The 26021-nt window shown below is 39.2% G+C and overlaps 1 protein-coding gene across 2 annotated transcripts in view; it reads right to left on the reverse strand.

Annotated features, from left to right (window-relative positions):
• The window catches only part of LDAH (lipid droplet associated hydrolase), a 356814-nt gene that overhangs the window by 130061 nt on the left and 200732 nt on the right, over positions 1 to 26021 (reverse strand). For both annotated transcript variants that reach the window (XM_089657355.1, XM_089657356.1), the window contains exon 5: positions 11136 to 11376. In XM_089657355.1, the coding sequence (XP_089513481.1) occupies positions 11136 to 11376 (241 nt within the window). The remainder of the gene's footprint in view (positions 1 to 11135; positions 11377 to 26021) is intronic.

Raw genomic sequence — 26021 nt, forward strand, 5'->3', positions numbered from 1 at the left:
TAGTTACCCGGGCTGCTCAGATATGATAGAAACTCCCTTGAAACTGAGCATGTACAGTAGCTGCAAAAACTGCTCTGCTAAATCCCCAACTGCATTGGGGACATGATCAAAAGGGGGAGATAGAGATCAGTAGAATTAACCAGGTTTATTGCAGAATACAGAAAACGAATCCCTTAGTGAATGACTCAGTTGGAACATCATGCCATACATTGTTTATTGATAAGTTTTTCATGATGTGTGTTTAGTGACACTTTAAAACTAACACTAAGCCACTGATCCTAGGAGTTGGGAGAGTGTGACAGTAGTGTGCTAGGAGTGGTAGTGTCAGCAGGGGATGCAGGTATATTACCACGTCCTCGGTCACTAGACAAGTGTGGCACCCAATACCACCTTTTCAACCTAATGCTGTTGGCCAAAAAGTAGGAAAAGTCTAAGTTGGCTTTATTTTATTACATTACCACCCGCACACTGTCAACATGGGGAGGAGAGTTTACCTGACTCAGGCTCATTACCAGACAAACTGCAGCCAACAGAAGACCAATTACAACCACCAGGCATCAGCAGTCAAGTGACCACCAGTGTGAGGAAATTTGGATGTCTGGTAGAACACAGCAACCTACTCACCACTACTGCCAGACATCAAGAAAGCTGCAACATCGTACTCAACACCACCAACCCCAGACTGCCAGCAGTTACAGAAGGAAGGATGCAATAGACAAAGTAAACTTAGATAAATAAGTAAGGATACCAATCTTTCATAAGTAATCTTGAACAATTAAATTAAAAACTGCATATTAAAATTCCTGCATGATTACACATGACTGATTATTTTTAAAGCTACAACCAACTCCCAAATAACTCTTCCCAAATTAAATCTACCTGCCTCCTAATTTCAAAGAAAACTAACTGGTGACTATTTCTAGTGTATTTAGTACAGCCACTGGGCCAAAAGTCAGCTGCCGAGTGTATAACAATCTGTTAATAGTGCTGTTTACATGTGTGGAGGAGGTCTGGCACTTTAGGAGGAAACTGGCTATCTGTAGCTGGACTGGAGTACCACAGCTTGACAGCTTACACTTTCTCTGTAGCTCCTACAGTCTGCTCGATTGGTGGTCCTCCAAGACCAGCTGGCATACCACCTTCCAGCTCTTATAGTGGTTCTCTGTTCAAAGCAAGTTCGCGATCACCTAGATGGTCTCCACCCCTGCAGCCTTTTTGGTGCTGCAGTATTTTTTCTGTCAACTTGATTTCAATAAGCACTGCTAGCTATAAGAAAAACCTTTTTAAATACCATACAAGTCATTCAGCATGAAAAAGGCAAGGATGTTCCCCTGTGATGGCCTTGTAAATTCACCCATGTTTTTAATTTTCTGACAATAGAACAATCCTTGTTGGAAATTAAACAAAAACACTTTTGTTTGAACACTTTTCACACATGACATCATATGCTCTTACATTCAACTAGTAATCTTCTATCAAAGATTGGTAACCGTCACATAAAAACTCCTTCCTGGAAGCCAACTGAGGCTACAATTAACCTATCATGATGGCTTCTTTCTTTGAATTTGGTTAACTGGCACCTGGCCTCAGACCACGGGACTAAGAGGTAATTATCTGAAGTAAGGTTCCACTTTTCTTGAGAAAACAAGAATCCCCTGATGATCAGTTATATACTGTACATTGCAAGGATTTTAGCAAACACAACCACAGACTCTTACTTCATCCTGCTTTTGAATACTGACACATGCATTGCAGTCACTTCCTCTTCCTTGGTGACTATGCTTGTTGAAGCCACATGGTTAGTGCAAATATTCTAATAAGAGGAAAACTGCTTGGAAAAGTAACAAGCAAGAACATTAGAAAACCATAGCTGGCACAGATTTAAAAAGGTACTAAAACCTTAAGGATTTTTACATTAATGCATTCTCTGAATTAAGGTAAATAACCTTCTGTGTCCACATTCACCTACCCCCCAGTCCCTCTTATACTTACCTGAGCTGTGCACGAGAGTGGCTATGCGTTTGTGTCCTTGTTTATGGACAATGGAGTCATTTTGGAAGAGAATGCCGTTTTTTGAGCTAAATAACAAACAAAACAAACCCACCTCCATCCAACCCACAAACTTCAAGACCGATTTTAACTCACCTGAGTATGCTAGCATGCGATCCTCTTTAACCCCTCTACTGGTAGTGAAGATTGGTGATCCCCACTGTACTCTAGCTCCACTGACTGACTTTGGTACCACCGCATCATGACATCATGAGGCTGCCACTTCAAGTCTTCAGAAACCCGTGAGAAGCCCTCAGATGGACTCTTTTTACAGACAATGAAAACTGTCTGGATGTTGGCATGCTCCTGCACATCTGGTGAGAGTTCCCATTGCTCCAACCCTTCTGGTAGGAGGTACACTCCATGATATCTCAGGTGATGACTTAATACTCTGGACTTTTTACCAGCATAAATTCTTATACACTACACCTCTCTTTCTCACAAAGCTTACTTTAAATCACTCAAAATGGTAAACTCTGCTAAGTTATGTATCCCAGTGCATTGGGACATGGACCCCACTCCTTCCTTATTGGAATAGTTCACCCTCCTGCTCAAAATCACAGACATGGAGGAACTCATCTACGTTGCAAACAATTATCCTTCTAAGTTTACATCCACATGGGCTTGCTAGCTCCATTTCAAATGACTGAGAATTATAAACACCTAAAGCGCTAACCTACCTTGGTGCCTAATCCACCTTTCACTTCTTGTATCTGAGTGACCTTTTTTCTCACAGTATCTCTGAGCTGGCTATGCATGATCCCTCTGATAGAGGGGAATGGTCAGGGAGGATCCATGCTGGAGGGACCTCTTGGTTCTTGTTGAGCTCCCTCTACTTTCCCCCCACCTTCTACCCTCTTTTTTTATTATTTCCTTTATCCCCATGCCTATTTAACTCACCACCTGGGCTGGCTAAGCTCAGCACCTGGCATAACCTGTTGTTGGGAGGATCACATTGGCCATAGTTTTTATTTACTCCCAGATAATAGATCTCTGTTAGGCCCTCCCCCTCCTTTTCTATGGGCTTTCCCTCTTCCACGAGTGAGAAGCAAGATGTCCCTTTTCTCCCTTCCGTTTTGTTTTCTTATCTACCTCCATCCTCAAGGAATTTTCTGACATACCTAGTGTTCTCTATGGCTGTATGCTAGGGCGATTCCCTATAACTGACCTTTGATATTTGATGTCCTTTCAACTTCCCTGTGATGTCAGACTGCAGATGTGTGGATCCTTGTAAATGTGATACTGACTATTATGCCTTTGCTTTTGCACTACTACCTTGTATTGTCTGGTTGACATGTATCTCTACTATATGCAATAACTAATTTCAGTTAAATGTTTTTGGATTAAAAAAAATGAAAAGTGTCTACACCACCAGGCTGCAATATGGACTCTTTATACACTGGAGTCCATAAGAAAGGAGGCTCCTGATTCAGTCTGCCAGGTAACTACAAATTCAAGTAAGAAATAGGGGCTTTTAATTTTGTTTTTAAAAACTAACTAGGCGATTAGCTAGACAGAGGTGGGTAGAGTATAGTGGGGTGGGGATAATCTCAGAAATCTTTAAGAGCAGTTTATGTTCATATCGTGACAACCTAGCTTAAAGTGAATCTAAACCATAAACCCATGAACAAAAATGCAATACATTGCAGATTATGTGTCCTTAGATGTGGCTGCTGCAAACTGTCCTGTTTTCAGGCTTCTTTACCTTGATTTTCATCTGTTGGTCCTGCCAGAAACACACTTTCTGTCATAGGATGACAACGCACAATCACTGTACTGCATCTATGAAGGAGCAGTACTGTTACCTTCGAATAAGACTACAGAAGTTTATTTGTTATTTCTGAAGCAAAGGCATTCTGTAGTTCAGAGAAGTGAACTTAGTAGAACAACAAAGCTTGAGATAAAATTGCATGGGAGTGCACAGGAAGTTATGAATTCACTGGATTTCTAGAAGGATCGCCTTGTCTTTTTCAGCCAAAATAAATTGAAAGGTTTTGCTTTGAAGATCCAGGTTTAAATTAGTCATGATCATTAAATTCCAGAAACCAATATATAGTGTGCAAACTATGAGACGCCGCACACCACTAGCTCAACAGGTGAGAAGAAATATGAACATCCTCAGCCTTGAGCTCCGTCTCTAATGTATTTTGCCCCACCCATCAGAGCTTAAAGGATAAGTTCAACCTTTAGCCAAAAATAATAAATGCACATTTTTTGCAATTATTTTCGTCTACAGGAGTCTGGAAAGCATTGCACCAGTGATCAGATCGCTGATGCCATGCAGGTCTCATGCAGACCTGTCAGAATATATGCTTGCCATATGGGATATACGAGCAAGTAGATATTCTGACAGGAAGCTTCAATGAACTACCACGGCACTCCACAGCGCCATGGTAGTTCATTGAAAACTACAAGCAGACAGCCGTTAAGGCTGTTGGGACTTGCAGTTCATTCATTCACAGAAGTCTGTGAATGAATGATGCACCTGTGTGTACGAAGCCCCTCACAGCCGTGCTGTTTTCACATTTGACAGCTACTATGTGGAGACTTCTCTCCATACTATCTATCTAAGGGGGGGGGGGTAAAGGGCACCGGTCGGCGGCTGTGGCTATTGGAACATGTTACATGTTCCACCCTAAAAATGGGTGGACCATGTGACATGTTCCCAAAGGTGAACTTATCCTTTAATCAGCGGTGCTATAAGTGGCATAGAGTATTGTGTACAAACTGTGAGCTTACAGATCAGGCAGTACCACTACGAGTCAGTTATCAATGTTCCATTGTCATATTGTCTACTTAATATGTAATGGCTGAGTTTAGTAATAAAATAAAAACATACAGTGGGGCAAAAAAGTATTTAGTCAGCCACCAATTGTGCAAGTTCTCCCACTTTAAAAATGAGAGAGACCTGTAATTGGCATCATAGGTAGACCTCAACTATGAGAGACAAAATGAGAAAAAAAATCCAGACAATCACATTGGCTGATTTGGAAAGAATTTATTTGGAAATTATGGTGGAAAATAAGTATTTGGTCAATATCAAAAGTTCATCTCAATACTTTGTTATATTTACTTTGTTGGCAATGACAGAGGTCAAACGTTTCCTGTAAGTCTTCACAAGGTTGGCACACACTGTTGCTGGTATGTTGGCCCATTCCTCCATGCAGATCTCCTCTAGAGCAGTGATGTTTTGGGGCTGTCGCTGGGCAACACGGACTTTCAACTCCCTCCAAAGGTTTTCTATGGGGTTGAGATCTGGAGACTGGCTAGACCACTCCAGGACCTTGAAATGCTTCTTACGAAGCCACTCCTTCGTTGCCCGGGTGGTATGTTTGGGATCATTGTCATGTTGGAAGACCCAGCCACGTTTCATCTTCAATGCCCTTGCTGATGGAAGGGGGTTTGCACTCAAAATCGCACGATACATGGCCCCATTCATTCTGTCCTATGTCCTATTTTCTAATTATTGCTCCCACAGTTGATTTGTTCACACAAAGCTGCTTGCCTATTGCAGATTCAGTCTTCCCAGCCTGGTGCAGGTCTACAATTTTGTTTCTGGTGTCCTTCGACGGCTCTTTGGTCTTCACCATAGTGGAGTTTGGAGTGTGACTGTTTGAGGTTGTGGACAGGTGTCTTTTATACTGATAACAAGTTCAAACAGGTGCCATTGATACAGGTAATGAGTGCAGGACAGAGGAACCTCTTAAAGAAGAAGGTACAGGTCTGTGAGAGCCAGAAATCTTGCTTGTTTGTAGGTGACCAAATACTTATTTTCCACCATAATTTGCAAATAAATTCTTTCCAAATCAGCCAATGTGATTGTCTGGATTTTTTTTCTCATTTTGTCTCTCATAGTTGAGGTCTACCTATGATGCCAATTACAGGCCTCTCTCATCTTTTTAAGTGGGAGAACTTGCACAACTGGTGGCTGACTAAATACTTTTTTGCCCCACTGTATGTTCATGAATTAGCATTATTATTAGTGTTAAGAAGTTTTCAGATAAGTGGTTTTCGCAATATTCCCCATAGTAAAATTTTGTAATAATTCAATCACAAGGTGGCACTGTAGCAACTGAACAGCATCATAGTGCTTTCTTGTTTATTTTCCAAATGCAAAATGGAAGACCGTTCAAATTTAGAATAAAATATGCAAATATGTTATTACACATTTACAGAGAACAAACCTTGCTTAAAAATAAGGTATGAGCATGGAATTAATTTCAATAAAAATGCCTAAACAATATCTGGCCCTGCTTTTGGAGTCTGTTTTCCCTAGACTTGGAAATCTGGCATTGATTAATAACTACAATACTTTGAAAGCTGCATCCATTTAGTAAACACAGACAAATAATGCTTGTAGGAGGAAAAAAGCCAGACAGACACAAGAAGCAGTTGTTTTATTGGCCAATGTATATCTAATGTGACTGCAAATAGGGGAGGAAATGCTCTACAGTCCCCTTTACCTATGAAGCTATGATCTGAGGCCCATACGACTAACTGTTATATCTGTACTGATGCTATTTTGGTTGTAACATAGGGTCTCCAACAGTGACCTCATTTTTACATTAGTGAGCCCTGGCAAAAGATCATTGTATGGGCTTTTGTCATCTTTATAAAACAAGACAAAGGGGACTCTAAATGGCTTAATGTTGCCCTTGATTTGACAATAGATAATGTATGGCACTTCTCTTAGAGATCATGATGTTTAGAACCATTGTTGACTATTTTTTGCCATCGAAAGCTCTTGCATTTGCTTACAAAGGTTTTCCAACTTCCCAAGTCCTTCTCCTGCATGCTTAAATATAACCTGATCCTTACCCCCCATCACCAGATGTACACTTAGCCCTGATTTACCGCTTGACACTCAAAGCTCCAAAATGCTCACCGACCATATTCCCATGCTTTTAACTTTTGCCTGTTCATGTGCCTGTAGCTTAACACTTCAAGCTTTAAAAAATATATGAGCTATTTCTGAAGCAGAATGGGTCATTTTTTACCCCATATACTTCAATGGGAGCACCTGAAAAATGCCTCAAAACATGCATATTTCAAGCAAAAACAACAAGGCTGTAATACGGGCACTTGAAGAAGGACCCTTTTACAATGGAGTCTATAAGAAAAGGGGGCTCCAGATCCAGTCTGTCAGGTGACTACAATTTTAAAGAGGAAATTGGGCCTTCTAGTTTTATTTTTTAAAAGCTAATTAGCTGAATTTGAGGTGGGTAGAGTATAGTGGGGTGGGGGTTATCTCAGTAATCTTTAAGAGCAACTTATGTTCATACTGTGACAAATGCCTAGCTTATAAGTGTATCTACACCCTAAACCCATGAGCAAAAATGTAATATATTGCAGATTATGAGTCCTTCGATATGGTGGCTATATAATGTCCTGTTTTCAGGCTTCTTTACCTTGATTTTCACCTGGTAACAACACCCTTCCTGCCAAAGGGTGACAACACACAATCCCTGCAGTGCTGTTACTCTTGAACAGGACTCAAAAAGATACATGAGCAATTTCTGAGGCAGAATGGGCTATTTTTGGTCCCATATACTTCAACGGAAGCACCAGAAAAATATCTGAAAACATGAATGTTTCAAGACAAAACAACAATCTCCTCCTCCTAATAACTAGCTTTCCTTTGTTAAAACAAAAATACTGAAGCCTGAAGACACCTGAAGAAAAATGCCCCAAAATCATCAGTAAATTCTTACTCATTTGTGAAAATAGCCTTACTTCAGTTGGTCGACCATGGTCCACAGGAATTTTTAGCTCCTTGCCAAAATCTTTTCTCTTGGCCACATCTGTGCTCTAGGACCACCCAAACTCCAATGGGATGGTCTCTCAATATAGGAGGAAATTTTGACCAGAGGTGATGTGGATTGCTGTATCCAGAGGTGGTTCAGTTCAGGTATACATCTGGCACAGGGTAATGGGGTGGTTAGTTTAGGTTAGGTCAGGGGGAAAAAGGATAACTGTACTTTCTATGAATGTACAGTCACTCTTTAGTCTGCTGAACCCTAAAGAATCAGGCTCATCTTGGCAAGCACTGCACTAACCTTTACCAGCTCCAAAATTCTCTAATTATTTTAAATGTGAATTATAGAACACTTTTTTGTTTTAATTATCTTATATTTCAGACTCATTTTGTGCAAATACTTTAGCTCTGTTTGAACACATGCTAGCATTACATTAAGTAAAGGTTAAAGGACAAGTATGGTTAAAAATACTGTGTTCTGATAACACAATGGGAGATAACGCTATACATATATTAATAGTATTTAGCAAACAAATTCCTTTTTACATAAGCTTTTATTAAGTGTTCTTGCATGGCAAGACCACTTACTGTTATCTCACATATATATTCTTATTATTATAGCTAAATTTACAACCCTAACTCCTCCCACAGTTTTTACACTACATAGACAGTAATATACCGAAACGTGCGGATTGTTCCCGATTGGTGTGCTATTACTTTGTGGAATGTTTCGCCGAATGGTTCACGAAATATTGGCGTTTTTGTGGTGAAATTGGTCCCATAGGAATGAATGGCAGAATGTTCAAAACTAGAGTGGGAGCTGACAAAAGCTAGAGTGTGAGCTGAAAAATCAGGACATGATTTCTAAATTGCCATCACTCCCTCATTTTCAAGCCCATCTACACAAATCTTATATCAAAACGTTCAGCTATCTCTGCTGCCACTAAAAATATCCACTGCTAAGCCATAGTCCTGATAGTTTTCACAATATGACCATTTGTTTGCAACTAACGCCGCCCATTGACATTCATTAAAACTCCACTCTAGCCACCTCAAATTTGAAGGGCAATTTCTAAATTACAACTGTGCCTTCATTTTTAATATTTCAGAGACATACCATGCATCAAAATGTAGGTCTGGGTCTTGTTATTCTCACAATATAAAGCTCGCCAGTGAAATGAGCAAGTTGGAGCAGTTTGTTTTTAACTGCTCTTCTCTGCCCTTGCTGTAGAGTGAGTTGCCATAGGAACCCAGGTGTGTGAGCAGGCAGCAGAGTTACAAGACACTCCACCCAGTTACTCCACCCACTCCAGTTGTAGACTGGTGGAGGCAAGAACACTTCACACAATTTCCCCAGAAATTGTAGCTTTTCTAGTTTATATTCTTCTTTCAATTAGCATACTGACCAAGATGTCCAGCAAATGTGACAGTTAAAGGGGTTAGGACAAACACTGCCAAGGGTACTTACAATGGTCAGCATTTATTCTTGTGGTTTAAACCTTCTTATTTTCCAATGAAAGAAAGAAATGAAAAGCTGCTGTAACTGTTTAAGGGCGGGCTCATGCACACAGACAGAAAAAATGCCACTGCTAGGGGAGCAATTTAATGTGGCCATTCATGTGCAGGTGTTTATGTATTTGTGTGCAACATTCAGGGGCATTACAAAACCCCCACAAAGCTGCATTTGGAGAGGGTCTTATGAACATAGTATACGCTTGTATGCACATGAACACGTCTAAATGCGCACATATGCATGCAAATTTATTCTAGTGTCTAGAATAAATTAAAGTTTAACTAAAGAGAAAACTTAATTTTTTAAAGAGTGCATAGGGTTTTAGAATGCTTGTCAGTTTTTATTACTGTCTGTGCCTCCGTTGAGGAAATTCATCCTATTTGTCCTGTTTAGCATTGAAAGTGAAAGTAAAAGAAACTCCAAAGTTTGGGTTATCCCCAGAAAAGTAATAGAGAGAAAATCTTCCAATGGAGACACTAGTTTTGGTGACCTGGGGGTCCCCAAAGAATTCCCTTCATTTTCAGCCAAACAGGAAGTGAAGGGAAATTTTTCCTATAGTTCTACTTTAATATTTGGTGCTACATAAGTACCTGTTATAAATAAATAAATAAAACATACTAGGCAATAGAATGAGTTTAAGCTTGTACATGCCATACACCTGTAAATGTGCATAAGTATGCGCATAAGAACACGCAAATACATGAGATTAGAGGCATTTTTTCTACCAACTACTGGCAGCATATTTGGAGCATACCCATGTGCTTGAGGCCTAGAAGTGTTAGCTGGAGTTGGACTTTAATGTGTTTGTTGATTTTTCAAACATCAACAAAAACTACATGTCCATCTAAAGCCTCGTACACCAGATAAGAAAATCGTCTGAAAATTTTCATATCATGACCGATCGTCCGATAATCGGATCGTTAGTATACAGCTTTCAAGAGCCGATCACGACAATTCATGCGACGATATCCGAAGGGATAGTGCAAACATTTTTCTCGTACAATACCAGATTGTACAATTTTCATTTATTCAGTACAGTAGTCGTCTGAAAATACAATACAAATACATTGTATCAATTTTGAAATTCATTTCCTTCGTACGAGAATTTTCGTATCTTTAGTAACCTTTCAATTTCGATGTGAGACTAGCAGGCGAAAAAAAACGAACAATTGTTCGTCCGATATTCTCATCATGTGTACAGGGCTTAAGGCTACTTTATCCACAGGGTGAGCATACAACAGTGATTTTCTTAAAAAATTAATAGCGTTGTCACCCTATGGTGTGGAATAAATCAATGGTATGGTAATAAATCTACTGGTAGGATCAACAGGTAATAAAGTTATGTTATATGTGGATGAGGTGGGGAGGGGGGCTCAGAAAAACTTGTGCTACAAGTGACAGCTGAATAATGATATTTGATTGACCTTTTAATTTCAGCATTTAACATGCTTATTAACTAAAGTGTTTTGCTGACTTTTTTTTTCATTTGTGTGGCTCACCACTACTCTTTGGAATGTGGTTCAGAATTTGACAAAAGTTGTTAATCTCTGCTGTCACCATGGAAGCAGGCTGTGGCCTACCACTTGGGGAGAGGTAAAGCTCTCCAACTGCTTGTGGTAGGCCTTGACAATCTCAGCTTGGCCCGCTGTAGTAATAGCTGCTTTTATTCTAACACCATAGCAGTCTTTCTATCCTGTGCCCAGGCCTATATTTCCTGTCTAAAAATCTATGCACATAGAACAGAGGATGTGTCTGAAGAACAGAAATGCCTCCACTCCTGGTTCTTAGTGACAAAAAAAGGCTGATGTATTTGCTTACCAGAACATTCCACTCTGAAGAGGTCCAGCGAAGCGGTCACTGAAGCTTCATCTACTGATTTAATTCCACGCAGGGCAAACTTCACCAGAGATGCCTTTACGACCTCTGGTAAGAAAGAGAGCAGGTACAGGGGCATGTAGACAATGTACCGTAGGCTGCACAGAATCGGAGTCATAATCTTGCCTTGTGGTGACTGAGCCATTCTTTCAATAGTAGGAAACAGCAAAATTGACTTTAAAACCTGAAAAACATATAAAAAAAAATCAAGATTAGAAAAACTTTTGCAAGGTGGTAAAAATGACCCCTGGAATCTCACTGGCAGCAATACAGTTCTTCTTTTAGACAGATGATGCTACTAATGTATCATTACATTCTTTTAAGAAAGACATGTTTAAGTGTTTGGCTACATAGAGTGGTGCTTCAAAGATTGTATATTCCTTTGGAATTTTCAATATTTCTGCATAAATATGGCCTAAAGCAGGGGTATCCAACCTGCGGCCCAAAACGGCTATGAATGCAGCCCAACATGAAATCGTACAGTTACTTAAACTTGATTTATAAACAAAAAATTTTGTAAAAATGTGGCCACAGAAAAATTTGATGGTGTCTCTTTACTGGACTTTTATAAGTTTTATCTTCTCAAAGAAAAATCTCCAACTCTTCACAATCACACCTTATTCATGTCATCAACTTTCAGCAGCACCTATATTTGTGAGCAACTACTGTGAAGCATAAAGCACACGAGGGGCAAAATTAGAACTGAAATAGCACCTTGAGATTTCATTGAGAATTGCTACTCCATCCATCGAACCGGATATTGATGTGTTAGTTTTCAAAAATAGTGTCAAATATCGCACTAGTTTTATTTTGCCCTGTTTTACTTTTATAATAAAAAATGAAGTTTTATTACTCAGATAGGTACATTATCTATATCAGTGATCGTTAACTTGCGATCTGCCCAATTTATTCTGCTCATCAGCTATCCTTATTGCTAAAGAATTCTATGTGTGGCTCAAGACACTTCCTCTTCTTCCAATGTGGCCCAGGAGAGACAAAAGGTTGGACACGCCTGGCCTATAACATGTTCCCTTTTTTTTTTTTTTTTTTTTTTTTTTAACACAAGCCTTAAAACTAGATAACTAGGATTTAACTATAGGATTACAGTATACTTGTTAATTTATTTACTGAGAATGATCCAGGGCTATATATGCATGTGGGGATATATGGAAACCTCTAGGTTTCTCTGTTCTTTAGAAGGGAAAATTAGAGTAAGGTGTTTCAATCAATGGCATAATAATCAAATGAGAGCATGGGAGGTCCTGTCTCACTTAAAGAACAGAAATTGACTTTTCAGATTTCTCGAAGCAGGGCTTTATCATTGTGACAAAATGCCACTTATTGTTCCTTAGTACTAGCAAAAAATATGATCACATCTGAAAAGAAAGGCAAGTGTCTGACAAAGTATGTACCACTAGAGGGCAAAGTACAGATAACAATCACTTGGTAAAACCCTAGATATATCTACAAGCACAGAATTTTACTTCCTAGGAAGGAATGCTGCAGTAGTGAAAATATTGTTTAACAAAGTTTACTGACATCCAGGCATGCAAATAAAGGTCATTCATGAAGCTGCATAACTGCTCTTAATGAACTTCAGGAAAGAGACCTACTGGAGACATATTCAGCAGAGCTTTAGAGTTCTCACATCAGCCTTTCTCAACCTTTTTTTACCCTGGAACAACCTCTAAGAAAAAATCAGGACTCTGGCAACCACCTGCTAAAAAATTATATCTCCAACTCATGGTACATAAGTGTTATGCATACTGTCATTTGCACTTATAATATATAAAAGAATAAGGCGCGTTGCATACTCAGTGTACTTGACAACTAGAATGGAATTTTGCTAACATCTTCCCTCCTCCTATATGGCAAAATAATTTCAGTAATAAATCACGAAAGAAAAGATTAATAGTAATAATGACAATGGCCAGCTTCATGCAGAAAGTGAGTGAGCGAAGCTCTAACACTTATGGTTAGTAATAAAAAGTTCCTTTACATTTGTGGTCAAAGTAGCGCCTTCTTAGATTGTTGGCAATTACTTTACCTAAAAAAATAAGAAGCAAGGTGTAATGGTTGTGTGCAGTAGGCACATGGAGGCTGTAGGCGACAACCACCTTGTCAGGTCTTGGCCATTTTGCTTTTCCTGAGCCTAGTGATGTTACACCGTTCCTCTTCCTGCAAACTATGGAATTCATAGCTTTAATGTTTAACACACTTCAAAAGAGGCTGTTATCTCAAATTAGGGACAGCAGACGCCAGCACACAGGCCTGGGTCAAAGCTGTAAATGATTAATTGAGGCCTGGCAGGATATTTGTTTCAACAAACCATAAAAAAAAGTCTACAGAATAACTTCCCTCTGACCTATCGTAAAACAAAGACAAAATCCATCAGTTGTGTCACACATGACGTGTAAGGAAATTAAAGTTCTAAGAATGCATAGTGTGCCATAAAACGTCTACCGAAAAAGCAGCCAGACAAGAATGACCTCTCTGAGACCTCTGCCCAATTCACAATTTAACAAAATCCACAAACAATTCATAAAATCCAACAGGACCAAGACACATTAACATTAAGTACATATTTGAAAGGGGAATATCATACCGAACAAATCAAGGTCATACATGACTAAACTAGCACATAACGGGAGAAAGCATTCTCCTATCTCCTGGGTGACAGACCCATTCAAAATAATCTGTGCTTGGTATCCCTGGACATTAAATATAATTCTAGGGGTAGAAGCAGAAAAATGTTCTGGTGTACTGTAACAGGAAACCACAGCAACAACAAGGTGCAATGTAGATAACATTCCCTGGTGGGAGTTGTTCCCAGGATTCTGGTACAACATAGCATTTTATGGCATATATCACCATGTTAAAATGGTGCTCTTTTTTACATTAGGATCAAGCTCTCCTTTCAAGACCACATTGCAAGTAAAGAGAAGCTATGTTCCATAAGGATCAGTAACAATGGTGCTTTTGTGAACACTATATTTTACAGTGGGATTTCATAAGAACACACACAATAGCTGGGTGAAAGGTTTTGGGTAGTAAACACTGTTGGTAACTAAAAGTACACTTTTTTTATAAAGGTACTGTACATTATATATACATCAGAATAAGGAGGACAAAGAAGGATGGAGGGATTTGATTCCAAAAGAGGGTCAGTCCTTTACATTAAAAACAAATGCATAGATTACAAAGGCAAATGAATAAACTGTTTATCATTTAAGATTTTATCATTTTAAGATTTTCTAAAAACCTCTATATTTACTACAATAAAAATATATGTAAGCATGTTAAAATGTGAAAGCTAGATGAAAAGATAAAGTGGTTCTAAAGCCTGGACATTTTTTAACTTAATGCATGTCCCAGTAGTAGTATTGCCCCCTCACCCCCCCCCCCCCTTTATACTTACCCAAGTACTATCGCGATCCAGCAATGTGCCAATCTGCAGCAGCTCTCTCCTCTCTCTCTGCTTAAAGAAGAAGCAGTGGGAGCCATTGGCTCCTGCTGCTGTCAATCGCATCATGTGAGCAGAGAGCAAGGGGTGGGGCTGAGCTGTGCTATGTTTATTAATAGAAGCACACAGCCCGTATGTCTGCCCCCATAGCAAGCAGTGTGCTATGGGTGCAAATGAAGAAAAGGAGGAGCAGACAGAACAAGCGGGGGACCCCAGAAGAGGAGGGTCGAGGCCACATTGTGCAAAAACATTGCAGACAGAAGATAAGTATAACATGTTTATTATTTTAATTTAAAAAATCCTTTACAAATGCTTTAAAGTTGTATTAAACCCAAAAGTTAACATTTATATTATTTCAGCTTTTTTGGGCTTTCTTTAGGGGTCTATTTGACATGGGCGCTTTACTGCGGGCCCCATGCAGGTTTGTGTTTTCCCAACACACGGATGTACAAGTGTTGCATGCATCCCCATGCCTGCATCCCATTCATTTTGAGACATGCGGCTGCAGAGACACAGCCAGTGTGTCCTCATTCAACATGTGGGTGAGTGCAGGTTGGGCACCCAGTATGCCCTGTTTTGCACAAATGCAAACATCAGCATTGACCTGTGCATCTGCAATTTTAAGGAACAGTGTGCAATTGCTACTCTATGCCACCTATTTCTATGATATGGATTGAGCTGCATACTCAGCTTCCAGTAAATAGAGCCAGACATTGGTACATGGTACCTTGTACATTGGTACAAACAAAATTTTGTTTGCTTTTAACAATCGATTTTGGAATGAATGGACTTTACCGAATGAAAACCACATATACAGTTAGAAATTCGATCAGTCAAGAAACATTTTCCATCCTGCCCCTTCAACTTTTCTCATCACTACGCTCAAAAACGAACATCAATTTGTCCTCACTATTGACCAGAAAAATTAGCAAATGTTAAAGAAATAGTTCTTAAAGCTAAAAGTTAAGTAAGAGTTATTTCTCTTTCGTGATGAAATAGTGTTTTCTTTGAATAGATTGGGGAACAATTAGAACTCCAGTTAGATTATTGTGTCCTGCATCATTATCACCAGATCCAAACTCAAAATGATATGCCTGGCATTGGAAATTGTATAATAGACAAACCAGTCTCATAGTGGATTGTCCTTAAATTTGGAGAGAATTCCTGGTGTTTCTCTAGGACAGAAGTAAAGATAAATTATTTTAAATGAAAAGCACTACATGTTGCAAAAGTTGCAAAAATGCTTGTTGATCAGCATTCGAAGATGCAAGCCATATTTACAATAGAGTGAGTATATAAATATATAAATTTTACTCTCTGGACATTGTTGTCTAAATTCAGCAGCAAAACTAAAGAAGGAGGGGCTGCAAAAAAGTAGTCATAATTTTCTCTTGATCTAACAATTAATTCCTCTTGAACAGGCTGTTGTTGATAAATATTTGCCCAATCAGCTGATCATTCTATTTTGACAGCAGGGGAGTCCTTGCTGTGAGAATACAATAGTGCAGCAGGGAGGATAACTCATAATCATCTCACCTTTCTTATATCTACATAAAGTAGACAGCATGCTACCTAAAATAATCAGGTGGAGCTTTCAGAATGTCATGTCATTGCTCACATGTGCTTTGGGGACATACACTAATATACATAATCCCAAGAAATTTAAAATTAAATAATTACAAATATTTAACAAGGGACATTTATAATCTGCATTAGCAATAATAAAAGACTTTTTAATCTCCGCATCGGGCAGAGTCTGTTGTGACGTCATTGTGCTAACCTGAAGTGAACTGGATGTACACTAGTAACACGATTTCTGAAGTTTTGGATGGTTTTTACAGCACTGTAAATTACTCATCATTTGTGAGTGCAATTTTATTTTTTTAAAATTAAATATATACAGTTTTTACACTGTGTGGAGTGGATGATCTTCTTTTTCAGGGTACTCACCTGCAGGCATAGACCCCTATGGTGGATAATGTAGAAGAGGTAGAAGGAGAAGGAAGAGCAATTTTTCCTGCATTTTTCCAGTGATATCCCTTCCAGAAGGAAGGTGGAGCTGTTCCAAGTGAGATGTTCTTCATAATGCATTTTTGACTGTTGTTGGTTCTAAAGGTCAATGATATTTGGTAAACAGATTTGGATTACTTTTTCTTGGTGGTGGATCACAGTGGAAGGAGTTTTATCTAAAGAGTCAATTGGACTGTGTCACAAAAGACTCCTTAATCATTCAGACTTATATTTATGGTTTTTTTTTTTATATATAAATTTGTCACTACTGGGTGTGGTGTAAAGTTCACTGTAACATAGCACTTTTTGTTATATAATTTTTTGCTATGATGAATATCTCATAGTGTGCTGGCAGCTCTGTTTTTTGCAAACATTTCTTCACAACCATGAGGACTTTCCTTGCATATAACAAGTGCTTAATTCAGGCAGGAAAGGGTCTCTGACCAGGTGTAAAACTGATAGGTGACAGGTGGGTGTTGCCTATAAAAGAGTGTATTCTCTAGCCAGTCACTGGTACTATGTGCTTCAAAACATCCTAAAGACGGACATGCGGGAAAAACAGGTCCAGGTCTGTCAGGCCTAGACAGACAGTCCCAGAGAGTTGGAAATGGTGAAAGGCAGTTTACCTCCAAAAAAAAAAAACAGTGTGCCTGACCTAAGCAAGTAGCAGTCTGTATGTGAGCAGACAAGAGGTTCTCTCTGCTGACTGAATGAACCTCTTAGGCAAAGAGGCTAAGAGTGGGGTATCTCTATCCTAAGGTGGAAAAGAAAGAACTGTGAGACAAAATGGCCAGGAGGCCAATAGAGATTTGTGTTTGTTGTTTTGCTAAACAACCCTGTGGGGGAAGAACACTATGACCTTTTGATGAATCAAAGTGGGCAAAACCCTTGAGTCCTTGGAACAGTCTCCATTTGCAGCTAAGGGCTCATGTACACGGGGCGTTTCGAAAACACTTCTGAACGATGGAAACTGACTGCTGGAAAACGTAGGTTAAAAAACGTCTGTTTAGCCGCATTTGCATAACACGCTTATGCGCGTTTATGAGCGTTTGCGTTTAGAAGCGTTTTTTAAAGATAACCTCAGGAGACCTTCCCAAATGCCCAGAATGCACTGAAAAATAGTAAAAAATTAACTATTTAAGACATTTTAAGAGAAATAGAGAGAGCAGAAGCAGAGAGAGCAGTACGTGTTGAGATTACCTGTCTTTTCTGGTTCACTATGGATCCCATCATGAGCATAATGCAGCACGTTCTACCATTTTTCCTTCATGCAAAACCTGGAACTGACTGCGCTGGTGTACTAGGTTCATTTGAATACATGGAAAACGCTTTGTATGCATTTCTGATTATGAAAAAAGGCTCTAGACATGGAACAGTTAAAAAAACGCTTCTAAACGCAAACACTTGTAAATGCAGTTAACCGTTTGAAACACCAGTAAAATCTGCTCCTGACCGCAAGTTTGGTGCGTTCAAAAAAATGACTGTAAACTCAACTGCCTGTAAATGACTGTAAACGACTCTGTGTACATGGACACATAGGAAAACATTAGAGACCGTTCAGGGGCTGATGAAAAAAACACTGAACATGTAAGGCAGAGTAAAGCGAGCGCTACCAAAATTCCAGCTGCTAGGACACCAAAAGGTAACCAAAAATCCTCTAAGAACGAGTAACATACAATTGGGTGCAGCGCTGTTGTTACAAATGTACAAAAGGTGCTTATTTAAAAAGTTAAATGATGATAATATAACCCACCTCATACAAGTATTCTTAAATACGAAAAACGCAGACAATATCTCAAACTTGCGCCATAAATACGAAGACAATATCTCAAACTTGCGCCATAGATATTAATTATAAATTTAAAAAAAAAATAAATATAAAGTGTAAAAACCACATATGAGTGGTTATCGTGGTAAATATGTGAAAGTCCACAGAATGAACTTGAGGATCAAAGCAGATCTTAACAAAAGTGTTCAACTTCTCTAAATCAGGAGTGACGGATGGTGTGACTAATAATAAGCGAATAGCGCACTCACCAGATGTGCGCTATAAACGTGCATTTGAGATCACTATTGTCTCATCAGGTCAGCCAGATCATCCACTCCAAGGTATGGTCAGGTTCCTGTTTCTGTTCCCTTCAAGGTCCCTCGGTTGGTATCACTGCATCAAGTCACCTCTAAAGTAGGCTCTGTGAATGATAAGACTCATAGAGAGCCCAAGAAGGATGCCACATAGCATGATAACTTTGCATTTGTCAGTATCTTCTCTTTATGTCACACAGTTCCAAAGGACCACTCTTTCCAACATGTCTAGAAGTTAGCTCATTATGGTTACAAAAATGTTCCTCCACAGAAAAAGCCCAGACGGTAAATGAATAATCTCGCAGCTGCCGAGACCGGAGCAGAAGTATGTGCGCGCTCCCGCCCTCTGTGCAGGGTTCACAGTGCACGCCGTCGCCTGCTCAGAACGGCAGTTTAGGAGCTGCAGTGTACATGAGTCCTAAATCTCACATTAGGTTTAAAGCTAAAGTTTAATTTCAGGCACTTCCCACCACCCCCTCTACTTGCCAAGAAAACTGCAGCATCAAGATGTGCTCGGTAAAAAGTCTACTGTACAATGGATTAACCAATAATGCCAGCCAGAAGAAGCGACAGCAAGACACACAGAGGATTAAGGCGAATAGAAAAAGCTTCTCACAGGCATATTTTGACAAAGAAAAAAAACCGGCTGAATTTGTGAGAGGGAGGAATGAGAAGAGATGGTCTTTAAAGGAAGCCTGCAATTAGAGAAATAAGAACGGATTCCATCGCTGACCTCCTATTGACATGCTAGTAGTAGACTTTTCTGGCTTCAGAATTCTCTATGACATCGACTTAGAACAAGCTTGCAAGTCATAAGAATCAAAGTGAAATTACATCTTCTAATCTGCATATTACGGATTATGACTCCAAGTACTCAAGCTAATCGATTACCATGACAACCATGAAACTAAGATTTTTAGAAGGGGAGGACAGATGTGGCAGCCTTCACACAATCCCTACGTTAAAAAAAAAAAAAATGACAATATAAAATAGGAAGCAGAGGAAATCTCAGACATACTCATTATATATAAAACAGACTATGAGAAGATTTATGAACAGCAAAGGCTGTTTGTCTGTCAAAAGCGAACACTAACTTTGATATATCTGAGTACATCCCTTGCTTTGCTTTCCTTTTCTCCTCTCTTGCTTGAGTGGAGGGAGGGGGAAAAAATTATTATATCTGTTAGGTGAAACCTACTACATTTTTGTCAGATAACATAATGATGTACTTAACAGTAATATAATGTCCAAATTTGACAGTGTGTCACATTCATCAAAATTGCTTCTGCTCAGCATGACGAGACCTGGAGGCAAAATCACTGGGGTCAAGGAAATACTCTTAGCTTTATTAACACAGCTGTGCTGAGAGGCCATCCAAGTTAACGCACATGACAAAACAGACACAATTCTCTCCCATTTCTCTAGCATCAAAGTGGGCCCATCTAGGATAACACATTCGAGTTGCTCTAAGGCAAGGCTGTAACACGTTCCATATTGTTGTTTGAAATCTATACACTTTTAAGCCGGAGCTACTTGGGTTATAAACATATTTGTTAAACATTAGAATGCCTGCCTGCTTTTTTTTTTTTTTATTCGGATTTTGCTCAAGGGGTAGAATTATAAACTCCCACTCTTAACAGTTCAGAAAATTGACTTGCCTTAGATGTTTGGTAACAATACAAGGGGGATTAAATGTTTTCGGCAAGTATCTGAGGACCACTTTGAGGATCGGTGTCCTGGAGAACGGTGTGTGCTGAAGACCGATTGTGTGCCAAGTAAACTCTTGGGTTTAGATATATTACCTGTGTGTTATCATTGGCTTGCATTTTCATGGCCAGTAAGAATTGTTGGCACAGGACAAAAATATTTCATAGCTTTAAAGAAAAATACAGTATCGAGGCATGTGCTTATAACACTGCAGAACATTTGACACAGAAACAAAACAAAAATCTAATAAAAAAAAAAAAACAATTTATACATTGACCGAAATGGCAAGGATTGGCCAAAAACATGTCAAGAAATCAAAAACAACCAAATAGGATATTTACCAAGAGACAAAGTACTGCCAGCATGAACCATTTTCTTTGACAATGTGAAATGTCAAGTTCCACATATTGGCTGATTTGAAACATAATAATATGGAAGTATGCAGAGAAGTCAATGACAATGCTATAGTTACCTAAAAATAATAATGAAAAAAAAAAAATAATACACATACAGTATCGCTAGTTGGATGAATTTCTTCCTACTGGAGTTTGACATGGCTGCTCTTGCTATTGTTGTCTTTGATCTTCTACCCTTTGACAACAAATTTATTCCCATTTTTTCTATTTCACTGCAGATTTCACTTTTTTTAATGGCTTCTCTTTTTAAATAAGTAGATCAATACACTAAAATGAAAACAGTGCAAATTTTGTTTTTATAATATTTAAAACATCAATAAATATAAGTGAAAATTGTCTTCAAAAAGAGATCCATCAAGGGTCTGAGATGTTTCAGAATGAAAATAATGCACTTTGCCTGTGACTGTTTTCAAAAGCAATGGTTCTTAATACTGGAATTGGGGCTGGCATTGGACGATATGGCTTGCTGTTTAAAATTTTACCATGATGCCTATTCTAGAGAGAACCCATTGCACCCAAACTTCCCTCAAAAACACAAACTTACAAACAGATCAGTGCCTAGCACACACGATCAGAAAAACGGATGAAAAATACCGCTTTTGAAGCGATCGTAAGTTTTCGAGAGGCGATTACGACAGTTCATGTGTAATTACCCGAAGCTACAATCACAAAATTTTTTCTTGTATGATACCAGAACGTACAATTTTCATTTATTAAGTACAGTATTTGTCTGAAAAAAATCAGAAGATCAAGACCATGCATGCTAAGACACATTACAATAAAATACAATACATTACATCACTTCGAAGTTGTACTCTGTTGCACAAGAATTTTCATAAGTTAAGTAACCTCTTCATTTTCAATACGAGACTAGCAAGTAAAAAACTAAAAAAAAAAAAGAAAGACCATTCACCCGATATTCTCATCGTGTGTATGAGGCTTTAATTTTTGTGTACGAGGCTTTAATTTTTGTCCTCCTTTATCTTTGCTCTGCAATACAAGCCAATACAATCCAGCAGCATACAGAGCTTAAATACCAGTACAAGCCCATTTGCCAGTGCTGACAATCAGAAACTAGCAGCATGTACATTACCACGCATGTTACAAATAGAAATAGAAAGGTGGCCTTCCATTAAAGTGTTACTAAACCCAAGACTCTGCATTCACTATATCTGGTCTCCCAAAGTACACAGAACATGGAAGTGCAATTATTTTAGTAAATATAAATTACTAAATACCATTTCTCATCAGCAGTTAGAGCAGTCTTGTGACTTCAGCTGAGCAGAAACTCAATGCATTTAGGCATGTAGAAGTGGTGAAGACGACTTGCTGAAGTTTAGACTGAGCATCAAAATGGGGAAGGAAGGGGATTTAAATGACTTTGAACGTAGCATACTTGTTTGTGCCAGATAAGTTGGTCTGAGTATTTAAACAACGGATCTACTGGGATTTTCATACAAAACCATTTCTAGGGTTTACAGAGAATGGTCCAAAAAAGAGAAACTATCCACTGAGCAGTTGTGTGGACAAAAATGCCTTGTTGATGTCAGAGGTCAGAGGAGAATGGGCAGACATTCAGATGGTAGGGTCAAAATTTGGCGTAAACAACAAGAAAGCGTGAATCCATCCTGCCTTGTATCAATGGTTCAGGATGGCGGTGGTGGTGTAATGGTGTGGGGGATATGTATTTGGCACTAGCAAGGTGCACCTAATAAAGTGGTTGGTGAGTGTGTGTGTATATATATATATATATAGTTTAGATCATACACACATGCATACATGCATTATAGAAAGTATTTCCATAACAAATATTTATGTAGTTATGTTGCCCAATTCCTGTAAATTCAGATAAATTTAATTTTATTACTGAACCTTTTAAATTGAGTTAGTAAAAAACTGGTTATTTAATAGGCATTCGTCCAATCTAATATGGAATTTGGAGACATCCCAATGTGTTCAATTAAAACGAACAAAAAAAAAAAAGCATGTAGATAAAAAGGTCTGGACACAGGAGAATGAGTGGGACCTTGTCCACTTCTAATCAGCTTTACCTGGCCAAATTGTACACGCTCACCTGCAAGGCCATCAGTACTGTTCCAAAGTGATCAAATACAGTGAGGAACAGAAGTATTTGAACACCCTGCAATTTTGCAAGTTCTCCCACTTAGAAATCATGGAGGGGTCTGAAATTCACATTGTAGGTGCATTCCCACTCTGAGAGACAGAATTAAAAAAAAAATTCAGGAAATCACATTGTATGATTTTTAAAGAATTTATTTGTCTTGCACTGCTGAACATAAGTATTTGAACACCTAAGAAACAGCAAGAATTCTGGCTCTCAAAGACCTGTTACTGTGCCTTTAAAAAGTCCACCTCTACTCCACTCATTAATCTAACTTAGTAGCACCTGTCTGAGCTCTTTAAAGACACCTGTCCACCCCACAGTCAGTCAGATGCCAACTACTACCATGGGCAAGACCAAAGAGCTGTCCAAAGGCACCAGAGACAAAATTGTGGACCGCCACAAGGCTGGAAAGGGCTACGGGGCAATTGCCAAGCAGCTTGGTGAAAACAGATCAACTGTTGGAGCAATTGTTAGAAAATGGAAGAGGCTAAAGATGACTGTCAGTCTCCCTCAGACTGGGGCTCCATGCAAGATCTCACCTTGTGGGGTATCACTGATAAGAAAGGTGAGGAATCAGCCCAGAACTACAAGGGAGGAGCTGGTCAATGACATGAAGAGAGCTGGGACCACAGTGTCAAAGGTCACTGTCGGTAGAACACTACGCCGTCATGGTTTCAAATCATGCATTGCATGGAAGGTTCCCCTGCTCAAGTCATCACATGTCCAGGCCCGTCTGAAGTTTGCCAATGACCATCTGGATGATCCAGAGGAGGCATGGGAGAAAGTCATGTGGTCAGATGAGACCAAAGTAGAACTTTTTGGTCTAAACTTCACTCGTCGTGTTTGGAGGAAAAAGAAGGATGAGTTGCATCCCAAGAACACCATCCCTACTGTGAAGCATGGGGGTGGTAACATCATGCTTTGGGGGTGCTTTTCTGCGAAGGGGACAGGACGACTGCACTGTATTAATGAGAGGATGAATGGGGCCATTTATTGTGAGATTTTGAGCAACAACCTCCTTCCCTCAGTCAGAGCATTGAAGATGGGTCGTGGCTGGGTCTTCCAACATGACAACGACCCGAAGCGCACAGCCAGGATAACCAAGGAGTGGCTCCGTAAGAAGCATATCAAGGTTCTGGAGTGGCCTAGCCAGTCTCCAGACCTAAATCCAATAGAACATCTTTGGAGGGAGCTGAAACTCTGCGTTGCTCAGCAACAGCCCTGAAACCTGACAGATCTAGAGGAGATCTGTGTGGAGGAGTGGGCCAAAATCCCTGTTGCAGTGTGTGCAAACCTGGTCAAGAACTACAGGAAACATTTGACCTCTGTAATTGCAAACAAAGGCTTCTGTACCAAATATTAACACTGATTTTCTCAGGTGTTCAAATACTTATGTTCAGCAGTGCAAGACAAATAAATTCTTTAAAAATCATACAATGTGATTTCCTGAATTGATTTTTTAAATTCTGTCTCTCAGAGTGGGAACGTACCTACAATGTGAATTTCAGACCCCTCCATGATTTCTAAGTGGGAGAACTTGCAAAATCGCAGGGTGTTCAAATACTTCTGTTCCTCACTGTACATTGCTCCTTAGCTACAAACGATGTACATCTTAAGGTCATCACTCCAAAGCAATGATGTGAGCTGGGAAAGAAGGCTGTGCTCATCATGTTGTGTGAGAAACACCTAGATTTAAGCTATATTTATTATCTTATTTATTTATTACAGGTACATTGCCGTCAATTTACGCAGCGCTTTACATATATATTGTACATTCACATCAGTCCCTAACCCTCAAGGGGTGTACAATCTAAGGTCCCTAACTCACATTCATACGTACACATACTAGGGCCAATTTAGACAGGATCCAATTAACCTACCAGCATGTTTTTGGAGTGTGGGGGGGAAACTGGAGTACCGGGAGGAAACACACGCAGGCACAGGGAGAACATGCAAACTCCAGGCAGGTGGTGCTGTAGGCCTGATTCCACACAAAACAGATACTTGATTAACCAAACAGGTTTAATGAATATGAACTGCCCTTGTAGGCAATAAAATAAATACTGGGAAGATAGGCCTATGTCAATTTGAGTACATCCTTTCATAAGACAGTCTTTTCTTACAGGTTACAACCTGTCACAGAGCATGAAAGGGGTGTACACTTGATCTCAGATTCCAATCAGCCATGGGAGGTATTGGGCCTCTCCCTTGTTTTGTTATTTCACTGTTATTTGTTTTTATGCTTTATAGTCTGTATATATATATATATATATATATATATATATATATATATATATATGGAACCTGTAGCTATATGTTGTATAAATCTTGAAAGATCTGCAAACTTAAATTACTTTGTCAAAATTCAATAAAACGCTTTATGGGGAAAATACACTTTAAAATAACCCCCATTAGCCTTTGTAGCTATTTACATTAAGGAGATATTCATTTTCAATGTTCACAACAAATGCAATATTTTCCACAGAGCGGATCATGGCAGCACGCCAGCCCTCTAATGTGCCCCCACAGCAGATGATTCTAAGCTCTTAGAAATTGACTGAAACACAACTTTATTTTGTTTTTATTATTGTCTTTGGGGATCTTATAGCTTTTTTTACTGCTATGTAAAAACATTTATATACGTGTGCACTTTTAATGTTTGGAAGAAAGACTACCATATGACCTCTTCCCTTTGAACAAGTATGTTAATATAACAGAAGGACTTAGGTTTTGGCTTTTCCCAAACAAGCCACGGCTGGGAGCCCCAACTGGGCAGAATCTACAGCCTCTGAAGGGCAGTGACCTGATCATTATGGTGGACCTGCAGGCATATGACCAATAAGCTGGGCACTGGCAGCAATGCCTAGTTGAGAAAATAAAGCCCTCAGCAGTGGTAGGCTATATTTCTCAAAGAATCAAAAAGTATATCCGCACTTGTGTCAAATAATACATGGCAGCTCTCATTAATAGGCTGTATAACAAACCTATACAGATATATAAGAAATCAAAATAGTGGCACTGGACTA

This window comes from Staurois parvus, unplaced genomic scaffold (genome assembly GCF_062004578.1).
Source record: "Staurois parvus isolate SC_StPar_1 unplaced genomic scaffold, SC_StPar_1.0 ptg000985l, whole genome shotgun sequence".
Lineage (NCBI taxonomy): Eukaryota > Metazoa > Chordata > Amphibia > Anura > Ranidae > Staurois > Staurois parvus.